The 16,837-nt window shown below is 35.0% G+C and overlaps 1 protein-coding gene across 1 annotated transcript; it reads left to right on the top strand.

The window, feature by feature from the left end:
- Window positions 1-143: 143 nt before the first annotated feature.
- On the top strand, window positions 144-8,350 carry LOC134748627 (probable glucosamine 6-phosphate N-acetyltransferase). Its single transcript, XM_063683424.1, has 6 exons — window positions 144-343; window positions 1,609-1,825; window positions 4,779-4,906; window positions 5,724-5,785; window positions 6,168-6,308; window positions 6,881-8,350. Exons 1-6 carry the CDS (start codon window positions 320-322, stop codon window positions 6,897-6,899), a joined length of 591 nt encoding a protein of 196 aa, XP_063539494.1. The 5' UTR covers window positions 144-319; the 3' UTR covers window positions 6,900-8,350.
- Window positions 8,351-16,837: the final 8,487 nt, after the last annotated feature.

Here is a 16,837-nt window from a genome sequence, read left to right as displayed (position 1 = left end):
ATAAGCACGTTTTTAACATTATCTTAAACAGCTTTTGCTGTCATATTGACGTTAAATTACCAACCAACCAAAACCATTAAACCATTTGGTTGGTTGGAGGTTACAATCGAGTCTAGTATTAAATTATACAATACACATAACTTTCACTTTTTGCTACGCTGTGAAGCCGAAGCCAGAGTTCTCTGAGGATCTCGCGTCTACGTTTTATTTTATGGTCACCTCACGAACCGATGACGTGGTGACTTTTACCATAAATAAAGTCGGCTAACAAATAATGGTGTATAATTTAAAGTTCTAACTGTTCTACATAAAAACTACGATGGGAATGGAAAGAAATGTTTCGGTAAATATTTTATTAATATATTTTATTTCTAACTATTCAATTTTTTTAACAACATACCTATACAACAAGTAAACTTAACGTTAACCAGTTGTTTAAATACTTTTCTATTGGTAATATTGCATGTTATAATCATATAAAGTAAACCCTAAACTACCTTATTTTTTAAGTGAATGATTCAAACCATTAAAAAAATCCGCAATGTTTTTCTTCTATCATCTATATAATATTGTTATCTTGACAGTATACTAGAACTAAAATAACTTTACCCTTAATGAAATAAAACTATGAAAACGGATTATATCGCGTATATTGAATTTATAATACATCTACATTTACCCTTAATCATTATCTATGTCTTGCTTCAATGGTATCTGTTTTGATTTCCGGTGAGATCAAGATTAGATAATATTAATAGGTAAATAAATCTGTACATGGCGGGAAGAAGTTGATAACCTAAGATATTTTATTGAAGAAATTTGAACTTTAAATAAAATTTCATAATGTTAAAATTTCTTTTTTTTACGCCACATCAACTTCTTTCTGCCGTGTACGGAAATATGTTTTTGATTTAAAGGTACATCCAAGTTACATAAAAGCAATTTTTTTACCTTATCAATCTTGTCTTTGATAAATGGTAAACATAATTTTGTTCCTACTATTGCATATTTCAATAAATCTTTTTAGTTTACTTTGAAACTATTAATTACATACAATTTGAAACTTCTTCAACTATTTAAGATGCTTCATAGATGCGACGGGTGACCGGAAGGCTGGGGCATACCTCGCCCAGCGCATTGGTGTTGCTGTCTAGCGCGGCAACGCTGCCAGCCTTCTGGGCACCCTACCGGATGGCACAGAACTGGGGCAAAAAATTTTATTTGTAGGCTTTTACATTTTAGGTACTTTAGTTGTTTTGTTTAGTTTATAGTCTCGTAATTAATTAAAACAATTAAAGTAAAGTTTTTTAATAAGATGTTCTTTTATAAACAAGTTTGGAAACAAATCAAATTATTTTATTAAATATTTTGATTTGTGTTTATTAACTAGTCACACTACTATATATAAATTATAAACTGTCATTGATGTCATATATTAAAGTCAGATGTCATATATCATATAGAAAAAAAAGTGACGAAGCCCTCCAGTGGTATTTATTATTTATTTATTTTATATATGACATCTATTACAGTTTATAATGTTCTTTTATACTCACATGCCTTCATTATACAAAGAACACAATATAGATAGCCACATTTCTTTTTCAGGGGGCAAACTCAGAGTACCTCTATCCCCCCGAGCTTCTGCAGAGATTGGACTTCAGTAAAAGCCCTGCCACATTCAAGCCAAAAATAAGTGCAGTAGAGCCGGGTGAGGACTGGATGGTTGTAAGACCCCTGCAGCGGGCTGATTTTGACAAAGGGTTCCTGCAGTTGCTGAGCCAACTTACAAGCGTTGGGAATGTCACACAAAAACAGTTTGATGGTGAGTTTTACACCTTATGACTAGAAAGTTATACATAAGTTTCTAGTTTAACTATAGCCGGTCAAACAAGTTTGTCAGTAGCGCCTACATTTTTAAAATTTGCCGCTCTGGAATGGAAATTGCTTGACTATACTCTATATATCAAATATGGATCGCTTTTGATGTAGTTTTTTTTTTAACTAAGGTAAGGAGATGGGGAACTAATGTGTAAGGTAGAAATAATAATACTTGACCATTTTTGCTCTTTGTTCTATTACCAACAAAACTTTTTTTTTCGCAATCTGATCCTGAAAAATGTGAACTAGGATCTGGTAACCCTAGTTTCAGGCCAACATTTTTTCGACCACTATATCTTCGTCTTGAAGGGTAGTTTAATATGAAATTATTCCTCTGGATTTCATTTCTGCAATTTTGTATTTTATTTTATTTATTTGTTTGCTTCCTGTGGAGCTACTATCCTTTGTGGGTCTTGTCCTACATTTTTTTTACCAGTAGCTGCTAATTTAATGTACTGTAAAATTTCATAGTGAAAGGTTACATTTGACTATTACTCATTTGTTTACCAACTACTTAGCAAGCATGTGCAATATTTGACAACACACAAGTTGTGTTAGTGAATGTAATTATTTTGAAATGTATGCATGATAGTGCCAATAAATGCATGTTCTGGCTATACAATATACATAAATAAATCTTACACAGATAAGCAAAGCTTGTACTATGGGTGCTAGGTGACGATAAACATACTTATATAGGTAAATACATACTTATTTACATAGGAAACATCCATGACTCAGGAGCAAATATAATATAAAAAAACACAAATAAATGCCCTTACCGGGATTCGAACCCAGGACCATCGCAGACAGGGTCACTACCCACTAGGCCTACTAGATAAATTTTGCACTGTATTGGTCTATTCAAAATATGATAGACACTGCTATAATGTAACACATGGTATGGTATCGTCAGGTGACAACCAAAACTCACTAATTACTACCACAAGTTAATAGCCATGGTGAACCATAATTCATACCTAAATAAGGTTTTTTGTTTAATATTTTTTTTGTAATTAGTGACTTTTGGTTAATTAGTGAGTGAAGGTATGAACAAAATTTATAATGGCCCCATGTGGCCATTCAAGAGAGGAAAATGTATGATGTGTATTGTATTTTCATTTATGATCTCATTAAGGTAAATATAGGACGAACTCTCTATGGTTCCCAAGATACAGGCTCGGCCTAGTTTGGGGACCACTGTCAAGTTTTCTCTGATGTAATGTTTTTTGCCTAATTAAACCTTTTTATTTTCATTTCATTTTCATAGTATTTTTCACATAGCTTGGGTATGGTGAGAGCTGTCATCTCCATACAATTTATAACTATAACAGTACCTATCTCGCAAAATTGTATTGAGATGACAGCTGTCACCATACCCAAACTTTATGAAAAATACTATTGGTAAAGATAAAGTTAAAGATAGTTTATTATTCAAGTAGGCATATTACAATGCGCTTATGAACGTCAAATAAAGCTACACCGGCTCTAACCCTACACCTCTGCCCCGAGAAGATTTAAAAGGTACTAATCAAAAACTTTGTTTACTACCCAGAAACCAGAATAACTTGGAAAAGTTATAGACATTATTTCTAACACACTATCAGCTTCAGCTACTGATAAAAACATGTCCAATAGATAGGCATATACAACGAATATAGTTTATATAAATGTCCGAAGTGGATGACCTTCAGAACCGGCACAAGATATGAGCTTAACCTTTCTTAAACCTTGATATTGTTCCTGTTCGCGATTTTCGCAATAACACCGTAAATATCAATCACATTAAGAATGTTAATTAGAAGCAAACTGGTTGGTCGGGTTCCTTGTTTGGTTGCTAAAAAAAGGTGGCTATTTTAATTAATGATAATGATAACACAGTATGTTTGAAAGGCATTTCTTCTTAAGGGTCCCCGGCAAGCTCGAATCTCCATACAAACTTAGTTCCACTCTCATTTTAAAACGACTAGCTAGATTGCTCTGAAAAATTGTATTTACAATAGGATAAGGTAAATCTATGTCTGTAATTAGTTTATGTAGCTTCAGATACCATAGTTTAAAAAATATAGCGAATTTTAGTTTTTCATACAAAACTTGTTTTTGCTCTATTTCGTTTGTTTTATAAACTGGAGCTATATAAACTAATTACAGACCTAGATATACCTCATGTCATTGTACGTGCTAAGTTTCGTTACAATGCAACACGTAGTTTTAAAATTAGAGCAGAACTACGTTTGTATGGGAAGGTGCAATTCGGCCGAGCTTGCCGGGGACTCTTAATGATAAGATCTTTAGATTTGCCAGACATTTTAGTCATTAAATGTTATATGTAGGTATTGTAAGCAAAGTGGACTATTACCTTTATCTGTATGATTATTCCCAAAACATTTTTCGAGATTCTATGGATTTATTACCCTAGTTTTTGGACCCGGGAATGTCCATAAACTACGTCCAAAAGAAAGGCATGGACACTGTGAATGTCATCTCGCTTTGTGTGGTAGGGCACAGCACAGCGGAAGTCATTCCGGATCTAGAGCACAGCCCAACTGGGGAAGTACCTCCACCTTACAGAAAACCGCAGCCAAATAACACTAGACCCTACTCATAGTGTTGTGTTCCTGCCGGTGAGTAAGGTTGCCAGAGAGCTCAACGAGGGTGCGGTGTTAGGGTTGGCAACGCGCATGTAACTCCTCTGGAGTTGCAGGCGTACATAGGCTACGGAGACCGCTTAACATCAGGTGGGCCGTATGCTTGTTTGCCACCGACGTAGTGTATAAAAAAAGTTTTGATAAGTAAATTAGTATAAGGTTTACGATGACGCGCCGCACACGATAGGCGTGGCTTTCACAGGGTTAAACATGAATCCCTGGACATAAATTCCATTGTTATATTTCCAGAGCGCTTCACGCAAATGAAGCAGTCGGGCGGTTACTACGTGACCGTCATAGAGGACACGCGCATCAAGAAGTTGATCGGCGCCGCCACGCTCACCGTGGAACAGAAGTTCATTCACAACTGCTCTTTGGTACGTTAAAAACCTAACTGTGTATTTTATACATATTATGGTATTACCCACTCTATCGAACCCTGATATCTATGATAATTGAAGTGTGCAAAATAAATAAACAATTCATGAGTGCGAAAGAGACAGGCAACAAATTAAAAACTTCATAGCGGCCGCGCGCTCTGGTCCTCAAGTGGTTAGATTATAATTTTCTTGATTCGAGACTGGGAGCGATTCAATTTGAGACACCGACCAACTCGAAAATCAGGGCCTGAGATAATGCTTGGTTGGCCCTTTATTATAAACCATAGTAGCTTAGACCAGTGGTTCCTAAAGTTGACTGGGCTCCGACCCACCTAACAAAAACTGCCAAAATCAGGACCCACCTCTTGGCCGTCTTTAAAAGGGGGCATAAAATATTATTGGCAACGCTCAGATGCTCTAGTAGTTCCAGTGCCCACTTAATATTCGCTAGACCCATAGTTTGGGAAATGCTGGTTTAGACTGTTTAGATGGGCTTTTCAACCAGTAAGTCAGGATTGTCAGGAAGATATCGAGTTTTTAACTATGTATAAAAATATCTTGTCTGATTGAGATGCCGGCTGTACACACTCGTCGAGAGCATCTCGCCGAGTGTCGGCAAAAAACCGAACCAATCGGAGAATGGCGAGACGAAACGAGTAAGAGCGAGAAGAGAGCAAAATGTACACATTCGTTCTCGGTCTGTCTCTGGGTCTCTCGACGAGTGTATACAGCCGGCATGTAGTATCTACTTTTTACCGTTGTGTAAATATCACAAAAGCGGAATTTCTTCAAACATTGATATTGCATTTTTCAGCGTGGGCGACTAGAAGATGTGGTAGTCAACGATACGTACAGAGGAAAGCAGTTGGGAAAATTGTAAGTATCCATTGATAACTAATAATTTTGCTGCGATTTTTCCCTATCCGTGTTGCATGATCGCATCGCAAGCGCGGACTTATGGCCGAAGGGTGTGGTGTTTCGGCGGTTCTGGGGCGACCTGCCGAGTCCTGCACTAAGTCAGACGACGCAACGGAGCCACGCTGTTATGTCGTCGCCCAAATCTAATGTTTAATTTGTCTTTGGTTTTTATTTGTAGTTTTTTTTGTTTCCTTGTATTCAGTGGCGTAGCTAGGCGTGGGCGAAGTGGGCCGGCGCCCCCTACGCAGAGTTTCGCGTAATATTCCCCATTGGACTAGATTGATCTGTGTAAAACTGTCCTATAATATTTATTATTTATTTATAACCCTCTTTTTTGCAGAATCGTAGTGACAGTATCTCTCCTAGCGCAAGAGGTAGGCTGCTACAAGATGTCCCTGGACTGCAAGGACAAGCTCATCAAGTTCTACGAGACCCTCGGCTACAAGATGGAGCCCGGAAACTCTAACGCTATGAACATGAGGTCAGTCGAGCCTACAAACTTTTTCTGTAGGAGTTTTGTTAATTTTATATCGGATTTAGGCTTTTTAATGTGACATTTGTAAACAGTGGCAATAAAGAAAGAACTCTGTGTAAATAGTCTGTGCCATATAAACATGTAGAAGAAAAAAAATGTTCAAAACTCAACAATCAGGAATTCAATGTTTTAATTGTAAAATAGTATCAACATTTCTGATCATTAATTATTTAAATCTTATTATCATATTGTACCTGAATAAATATATAGTGATAAAATTACAACACAGACCAAGACAAAGGGGCATTCAAGAAAAGTGTCGGGTACCTGACGCATTCTTTTTTTACTTTTCTGATAAAGATTAAATGCCGTTATTTGGCATGATAACGAGATATTATTAGATAAAGTTATCAAAACTTAGCTTTAAATTCAACAGTATATAATACAGATCTCTACAGGTTATACGCGTCACGTCCCCAACAAAGTAGATCTTTTTGTGGAATGCACCCAAATCAGACCTTATTTCAAAGTCACAAAGTGTACTTTTGCTATTTTTATCCACAATAAAAAACTTCCAGGTTCGAGGATCCTTCCTGACAATTAGCCGCCGGGACGTCTGACCTGCGCTCTAAACTGTAAGTCCCGCGCGCCGAGCAGTCTTCGCAACCCCACATCATTACCCCACACCACTAGTCACTACGCCATAGCACTCCGCGTTCTCTACATATGCATAATACGCACGCGACTTAATAACTTACCAGTTTTCCTATTAGTGTTGAATAAAGAGTAAACTAGTCTCTTGGTCGTAAAACATCCTTTTCTGTATAAATTGACAGAAAAAGGATGAATTACGATGTCAACCAGCTAGGTTTGCTAAAGGTTGTTCAAGTGTTTATTTGGGTATAATTGTTTCTCACTAATTCATAACGTCGTCCACATTTTTATTTTTTACAAGAATACTGTTTTTGTCATTTACAATTTTTTTTTACTTGTGTGAGATTTCATTTATTAGATAACTTATTAAAGATGCACCCTTTTCACTCCGTCATATTAATCCGCCTGTGTATCAAAAATGTCCAGACTTTTTAAATAGATCTGTCAAAGGAGCCTGTTATCATGGCGTTTTATCTAGCGATAATTCCACGATTTCTACATCGTATTCACTATACTATCCGCAAACCAAACTGACGAACGCGGTCATATTACTGTCATTCAATCTTGCTATGACCATGCAAGTGTGAATGAGAAGTTTTACGACTCCGGTCATCAGTTTCGTTTGCATATAGAGTATAGTGATAAAATCACAGAAGAATCGCTGAACAAAAACACCAGACTGAAAAAGTTTTAAGTGTTATAATTTAAGGCTGCATTCCACCCATTTTTCTGCTTGAGCTGTTGTGATTTCTGCTTGGTTGCCGTGTTTACAGTGCAGGGTCAGTTGTTCTATCCATCAAAAGCGTATTTCCACTTATATTGCTGCTAGTTTTTTTAGCCCTACTTAGTAGAAAATAAGGTGTAAAACTGCCACCAAACGAAAGGTATTTTTTGGTTGGTTCTGTGAAAATTCGCGTTTGATGGGGTGTGCGATTGATTTTGGATGTCCTAGCATATAATTTTGTTTTATTAGTTTAAGCTTCATAGATCCGCTAGCGAGTTGCTTCCCATTTCACCGTAGTTTCATTGTCATTGTTATTATTTAGAAATTGTGACTTAATAAATTGCTGGTTACTTTTGGAAACTAACTTTTGCAAAATCTACGCTTTGTCCGTAGTGAGTTCACCATTCGATTTAAAAAGTCTAATGTATATTTTAGTACTTATTAATACTAACTCTTTTCTTAACTAGATAGGTGAAGTAACCAGCAAGCAATACTCGCACGGTTATATTGCGTTCATTCCATAGATTCGTTTATATATTATATTGAAATTGTCATGTTATGTAGAAATATAATATGTGCAAAATCATTCTTAATTAATTATAACATAGTTTAGTATAGTTCCTAACCTTTCATTATTATTTTTGCTAATAAAAACATCATGCTTTACTTATATTTGGTTTCATTTATTTGATTTTTGATCGCAATATGGAGCTGGACGGGACATGATGTGATGCTAGGCAGTGATGGCAGGACCAAAATGTTAACGGATTGGTGGCCGCTTTAGGATGGGCGAAGCCCCTGGCGTCCGTTGGCTCGTCGGGTGGACGACATCCGGAACATTGCGGGGCACTTCTGGATGAGATTAGCTCAGGACCGGGACAAGAGAGGCCTATGCCTAGCAGTGGGCGATAAAGGTCGATGATGATGATATAGTCACTTGGCTATGTTCTTACATGCCAAACCTTAAATGACAGTTTGATTGGTCAATTTGCTACCTGCCTTTGTGCCAATTTTATACTAAAATGACAGATTGGTTGGTCAAATTGGGGCATGAAGGTGCTGATAGATTTATAGAATTCACTCGAGCTGAACATCGAGCAGTTTTTAAGCAGATTCGGTAAATTGTTCGACAAACGCTAGTCCATTATTCTGTTCTCGAGAATGCTCATTATCATTACAAGTGAATGCTCAAGTCTATCAGAACCTTAAAAACAATGTCAGTGGGGCGACACTCCTCCTTTCGGGCATTCTCGGCTCCGTTCGGCTCAGCATTGCTCCGAGTAATTATTAGGGTTGGCACAACTTGACGTCCCCTTACGTGCCCGACCACAGATAAGATAATGACTTGAATTTTGACAACCCTAAATAGCCGAAAGGGATAGTGCCATACTCAGAATAATGACTAAAGCATAGAAGTCGGGCAAAAATGCTTCGCAAATATGTATACCCGTACTTTACTTCCTTACGAATTAGATAATGTGCCGAAAAGAGATGCATATATGCTTGTTATTTCTCATTTACGTACGGTGTCATAAGTTTGATAATTTGCTAGGGATGTAACTGTGTCGACTTTTTATATCGATAAATTATGCATAAGTTTATGTGCCGTGTAAAATAATAATCACGAAATTGGCAAATTGATAATAGTCTGGCTAATGAAAGTTGAACCTGAAATAACGCGGCAATTTCAAGAAATCTGTAGCAGGCGGCTCGTTGAAATGAAATGAAATGAAATGCGTGGAATACAAGGATTGCATAACTTTTACACTTTTTATAATTTTCATATTCTAAAAATCATTAAAAAGTATAAAAAATATGCAAACCTTGGAATCAAAGAGCCGCCTGATATGAGGATTAATGCATGTACCTAATATAGCTTTTATCTCATTTGCAGTCTACCACTACCACTCAGAACCGTCTAACTATACCTCTCGTTTTTTTATCATTAGAAAGAAGGCGAGCGATCTTAACGTGTCGTTTTATCGAAAAACACTTTGAAAATAAGTCACAACAAATATAATATACGATCATTTACATACTTTTGCTTTCATACGTAAAATATTGTTATATTTATAAAAAAAACTTGTCAATAAAAAGACACGTGGAAATGGTTTACCGTTTTTTCTAATGCTAAAAGACTAAGTATAGTTTCTAGTCATGTACAGTCAGCTGCAGAGAAAAGGCACCCCCCTGCATACAAAGTTCTGTAAATTAGTATGGACGTGGGGTACCTTTTCTCTGCAGCTGACTGTACCAAATAGGAAATAATAAAAAAAAACGTTCGTGTAATATTTTTTAATTATTTAATAATAGGGAATATTACGCGAAACTCGGCGTAGGTGGCGCCACTATCACAATCTGAGGGTCTATCGCGCAACAAGAAAATCGAACTTTCGTTATCTAACATCTCTGTCACTCTTGCGTATTCGAGCGATAAAGAGGCAGCTAGATAACGAAATTTCGGATTCGAGTTTTCCGGTAGGTCCCCTGAAAACTTGTCAAAAACCTGTTAAAGGTACAGTATGAATAAGTTACTCTACGGTGCACTAAAAAAGCTAGTGCTGCACTCTGGTGGCAGAACATTGCAGTAATATCCCCTATTCCTCGTCCTTTGGAAATCTGAAATAAAAAGTTGTGACCAACAATATTAATAAAAGGAACGTTCATCAATGATCATTAATGTCTTTTTTATTAGGGTTCCGTACCCAAAGGGTAAAAACGAAACAAAGAAAATTATAGGTACAGTCGAAGGCAAAAATATCGATCCAGACAAATGGCTTAAAAATATGTGAACACGATTTTATTGTCTGACCGTACACATATTTTTGCGACTGGGAATGTATATATATTTATGCCCTTGACTGTACTCATCAATTAAAATGAGACAGTCCTGGGCCAAACTATAAGAAAGCTGTAAATGTCTGTATTGATCTGAGGTCGATACATCACTATGCCAAAAATATAACCTTTCATACTTAGCAGAAAAGTTCGAAAATATATGCAAAAATCTATATAGACTTGAATGCAAGTAATAATTATATAAACAACATATCGATTTCTATGTTTAGGGTCAGGTCCTATAAATAATTTTTTTCAAAATTGAACAAAACTCACCGATTAAAGGTTATCGGTTCGTGCGTATTTTCTTTTCTTCCTGTATGCGATTTACAGCCCTCGATCACACAAGACATTATCACAAAGGGAACTTCAAACCATTACAAATAAAAACTCAGCACGTTTTCCAACAATCTTTCAGGAATAGCAAAAATTAAATTAAAATAAACCAAGATGACCGCTGAAACATCCCGAAATATTTCAACTAAAATAATACGACTATGTCAAGTTGTTACAGTTGACACCTACCTGTGAAATAACGAACATATATTTTATTTGGCTGGATTATATTATAGAACCACATAGGACCATTTGACATTTCCCTCAGTTTATCTTATGACAATACTGAAAAAAACGAAAGAACTTGCGGATTGTTGTCTCACTCACTCATAGACAAAAAGTAATAACGTGTTGTGAATACGATATCTTTTACCAAGCTTTTATTTTTGCCCGGCTTCTTTGCTTTAGTCATTATTAGACCTGTACCAATAACTTCTGAGGTTATAAGAATATTAATGTTGCTTATTTTTTATATATAGTTTCCAGACCATATACTAAACCTAAAAATTATATTTTGTGTCATCCTAGGTATTTGCTTAGGTAGAAATTTAGGTATTTCTTTTTTCAATCAGCATTCTGTAAAAAAAATATTAGAGAAGAAATTCTTTGTTTCCCTGTAAAGGCAAAGTGGCTTCCGACGTACACACGCATTTTGTGTCATTTTCATCCACGGGTATAATGGCATTTAATAAATACCTAATATTGATCCTAAAACGCCTAAAATAATATTAGAGTCGGTAAGTGAAGTGTTGTACTTTACAGAACATTGTTATATGTTATTCAAACAAATCTGTGTCAAATTCATCCACCGCTTTTATTTAAATAAACATTTTTTCTAATTAACACCCTGTATCTGCCACAAAAAAAAATTCATATTATTAAGTTTACGTCTACAATATTATAATACCACATTGAGACATCATTCACAATTTGGGTCATTTTGATCCACGGTTTTTTTACTATCTGGCAAAATAAAACTCAATTGAGCAAGAAGGGCGTGCGCGGGGAAGGGTACCTACGCGGGTGGGGTGCCTATTATACTTGCCGCAATATCAGCTGACGACTGAGATCTTAATACTATCTATCTCCTTTACCCTTGTTAAGACCAACCAAGAGTGAAAGAGATGGCATTATGAGCTGTCTCGCCACTTAGTTTTGCGATACAGTGTATTTATTTCATTCGGAGGCATAATTACATTGTCTTATCAATCTTACCGTAGTAGGTATGTAAATATAATTAAAAATAAACTGTAGGCTGCACTCCTCATACTGACCAACATTTGTGACGTTCCTAATCAAAAGGTACCACTTTGTCGAGGACTCTCTGACAAGTTATTTGTATAAAGATATAATCAAATTTCGTCTTTATGGTAAACGACAAAGTGGTACCTACCTTTTGATTGAGAATGTCACATCAGCGACTTTTAAAAATTACTTTTGTTTCAATTTTTAGTAAACTTTTTAAGTTTATTTTAAGACGCAATTTGTTGTGATTTTTGTTATGTTTAAGCGTGGCAAGCAACATAAATTACAATGATGATGATGTACATTAAATACAAGACTTTATAATACCTAGATATTTGAAAGTTATTAAAAAAAAGTGCCATCGTTTGATGAGTAGAATATTATGTTTTAATTATTTTGGTCGAGTTACAGGCCCCACCTGGTTAGTATGTTACAAAATTATGGCTTGCGATTATCGTTAGCCAAGCCCCCACAACATAACATGAATTGAACGCTTTCGTTTCAGGACGTCTCCAACGGATAACATTATTTTTATCAATATAAAAAAAATCTAAGTAAAGCCTGACCAAGAATATATGATCACGCGCCATGTTGTGGAATTTCACTGGAACTAATTTTTTCATACTATACTGAACTGTCACCCTATACATGAGAATGAACAGCGCCCTCTTGACAATGATCATATATTACTCATGGCTACATCAGGCTTTAATATGTGTCATAATTTAGTAAAGTCCCCTTTGTGGATTCTAAGTTTCCGAGTTACAGCAGTTTAGTGAAAGCTCGCAAAATTTACCTAAATCCATTTTGGACAAAAACTGATACAACATTTAGTACTAATTTAAAACAGGAAACCTAGTGAAAATTTCAATTGGAAACTCAAAATCCCATACAAAATGACACTTAACGCAAACGCATTCATCACCTATCAACAACCTCAGGTAAACGGTACACCTAGTATTGTTACTTCTCATTAAAGAACAGGGATTGCCCATTGTAATAATTTATATGTAATGTTTATTTGCGTTTTTTTTTAAATATAAATTAAGGGTTGAATAAAGAGGAAAGAAAATTTGATTATTTTTGCGCTACGACGCACGGTTTAGGAGATACAGCCCTATAGTTTTTTTTTTGCGTTTTTTTTTAAATATAAATTAATGGTTGTTACAAAAAGGGGACCGAAAAGTTGATTATTTTTGCACTACGACGCACGGTTTAGGAGATACAGCCCTATAAAGTTTTTTTTATTGTTATTATTTTTTCGTTTTTTTCATTGTGTTTTTTGTATATTACTTTGGGGTTTCATAAAGGGGAACGAAAATTTTATTATTTTTGCGCTACGACGCATGGTTTAGGAGATACAGCCCTATATAGATTTTTTTCTTTTTCTTTTTTACGTTTTTAAATCTTAATTAAGGGCTTCTTAAGGAGAACGAAAATTTGATTATTTTTCGCTACCATGCACGGTTTAGGAGATACATCCCTAGTTTTTTTTGTTGTTTTTTTTTTTCTTTTTTTGTCATTGTGTTTTTGTATATTACTGGGGTTTCATAAAAGGGAACGAAAATTTTATTATTTTTGCGCTACGACGCACGGTTTAGGAGATACAGCTCTAAAATGATTTTTTTCCTCTTTTTCTTTTTGCGTTTTTAAATCTTAATTAGGGGCTTCTTAAAGGGGAACGGATATTGATTATTTTTGCGCTACGATGTACGGTTTAGGAGATACAGCCCTATATAGTTTTTTGTTATTATTATTTTATTTTTTTTCTTGTGTTTTTGTATATTATTTTGGGGCTTCATAAAGGGGAACGAAAATTTTATTATTTTTGCGCTACGACGCATGGTTTAGGAGATACAGCCCTATAAAGTTTTTTTTTTGCGTTTTTTTAAATATAAATTATGGGTTGCATAAAGGGGAACGAAAATTTTATCGTTTTTGCGCTACCACGCACGGTTTAGGAGATATAGCTCTATAAAGTATTTTTCCTGGTTTTTTTTTTGGTTTTTTTTTAAGTATTAATTAGGGGTTTCTTAAAGGGGTTTCTTTGATTATTTTTGCGCTACGACGGTTTAGGAGATACAGCCCTATAAAGTTTTTTTTATTGTTTTTTTTGTTTTTTTTTTCATTGTGTTTTTTGTATATTACTTTGGGGTTTCATAAAGGGGAACGAGAATTTGATTATTTTTGCGCTACGACGGTTTAGGAGATACAGCCCTATAAAGTTTTTTATTGTTTTTTTTTTGTTTTTTTCATTGTGTTTTTTGTATATTACTTTGAGGTTTCATAAAGGGGAACGAAAATTTTATTATTTTTGCGCTACGGCGCATGGTTTAGGAGATCCAGCCCTATAAAAAAAAAACTTTTTTTTTTGTGTTTTTTTTGTATAAATTAATGGTTACATAAAGGGGACCGAAAAGTTGATTATTTTTGCGCTACGACGCACGGTTTAGGAGATACATCCCTAAAGTTTTTATTGTTGTTTTTTTTTTCTTTCTTTTTGTCATTGTATTTTTTGTATATTACTGGGCTTTCATAAAAAGGTACCGAAAATTTTATTGTTTTTGCGCTACCACGCACGGTTTAGGAGATATTAAGCTCTATAAAGTTTTTTTTCCTGGTTTTTTTTTAAGTTTTAATTAAGGGTTTCTTAAAGGGGAACGAAAATTTGATTATTTTTGTGCTACGATGCACGGTTTAGGAGATGCAGCCCTATAAAGATTTTTTTTTTGTTTTTTTTTTCATTGTGTTTTTTGTATATTACTTTGAGGTTCCGTAAAGGGGAACGAAAATTTGGTTATTTTTGCGCTACCACGCACGGTTTAGGAGATATAGCTCTATAAAGATTTTTTCCTGTTTTTTTCTTTTAGTATTAATTAAGTGTTTCTTAAAGGGGAATGAAAAATTGATTATTTTTGCGCTACGATGCACGGTTTAGGAGATGCAGCCCTATAAAGATTTTTTTTTGTTTTTTTTTCTTTGTGTTTTTTGTATATTACTTTGGAGTTCCATAAAGGGGAACGAAAATTTGATTATTTTTGCACTACGACGCACGGTTTAGGAGATACAGCCCTATAAAGATTTTTTTCTTTTTTTTTTCATTGTATTTTTATGTATTACTTTAGGGTTACATAAAGGGGAACGAAAATTTTATTATTTTTGCGCTACGACGCATAGTTTAGGAGATACAGCCCTATATATATTTTTTTTAATGCATGTGCTTGAAAAGTGCGTTTCCTACGGAGCCATATCGTGCGGAAAGTACTACTTTTCCGCACTAGTGCTTTTTGTTTTCAATTTTTTTTTACAGTACATATGGTGCTACTTTCTCGCACTAGTGCGGAAAAGAGCACTTTTCGTGCATATGTCGAAAGTTTAAAGGGCCATATGTACTGTAAAACGTACGATACACGTGCGAATAGGTAATTCGCAACTCGTGTCGATTTAAAACACTCCTTTTAATAATTAAACTTATTTGCCATGATATGTTTTTTTATTTACTCGCACAATGCATAGTAAAACATTGTATGATACACGTGCGTAAAGTTGATTTCCGCACTTGTTGCATAAATAGCTATTTTTTTATCAAAGTAGAATTTTATCAAAGAATGAAAAAAAGTCACGGTATTAATAACCAAATTTTACTTTAGTGGTACCTTTTCCCTATCACTGTCACAAATGTATGTGGCGTTCACGTAAACGCGATATTTTTAAGCTTTCCCTGCGCAATGTTGCCAGCTCGCTCGCAAATCAAACATGTACTTACAGTTCTTTTGCATAATGGTGACATTGTACAATATCTATAAGTTTTAAATAGGTAAAAGATAATTCGACGCATTCTTTGCTTGCTTGTAGTAGTATAACTTCTTTGAATAAGTTGCGTAAATTTGGCGCACAGGCGAAGTAAGCATGCGTTGCGTACGGCAAGGTCACGCCGCGTCCCCACCCTGCACGGCCTCCGTTGCCCATTCAGACCGCCCGCTAGCTTCGTTTGAACGCAAATAATATTTTTGTAATATTTGTTTATGCAGTGGATGCAAGTGACACAAATTCATATATCTTATTTATCCCGCATTTCAAATTAATAAGATGTAAACTCTAATATCTTTAATATTCTTTTGTAACGGTGACAGCCTGTTACAACAAAATCATCAAATATCTTATGAAGCTATGCCTTAATAAGACACAAAATCATTTAATGGACCTATTTAAACGATTAAATTCGACCTAAGTAATTTTTTTAACTCTAATTTTTTTTTGTGTCATTTAGAATATTATGACATAGTATCAGATTGCAGTGGACGTAATTGACACAAACTATGTTTTCACACTAAAAACACTATCCTAAATGCAACACAGTTACATGTTTTCTCTCGAATATTTTTTTCTCCAAAATAATTCAAAATAAAAAATAATTACCACAAAATAACAAATTACTAGAAAAGCAAATTATATATATGACACAAAACAAAATGTAAGATTTACATCTTAACAAAGTATTAATAAGCGAAAACAGAATTGACTTTAATATTTTTATAACCTAGGGGTCAAAATATAGCCAGCGGTACAGGTCTATATTCTGAGGTGCCATAAATTCGTCCGTGAATTGCTGTCAAACTTCGGTTTTGTTATAACAAAATTATTTTATTCTGTGACTTTTGTCACTATCGGCGAAGAAGTGTGATGAGTACTCCTTGTGGAAACTTACAAAACAATTCAAAAGGCCTCAACAAGCTGT

Source organism: Cydia strobilella, chromosome 16 (assembly GCF_947568885.1).
Source record: "Cydia strobilella chromosome 16, ilCydStro3.1, whole genome shotgun sequence".
NCBI lineage: Eukaryota > Metazoa > Arthropoda > Insecta > Lepidoptera > Tortricidae > Cydia > Cydia strobilella.
Note: the sequence above shows the minus strand (reverse complement) of the source record. Positions and strands in the feature narration are given on the sequence as shown.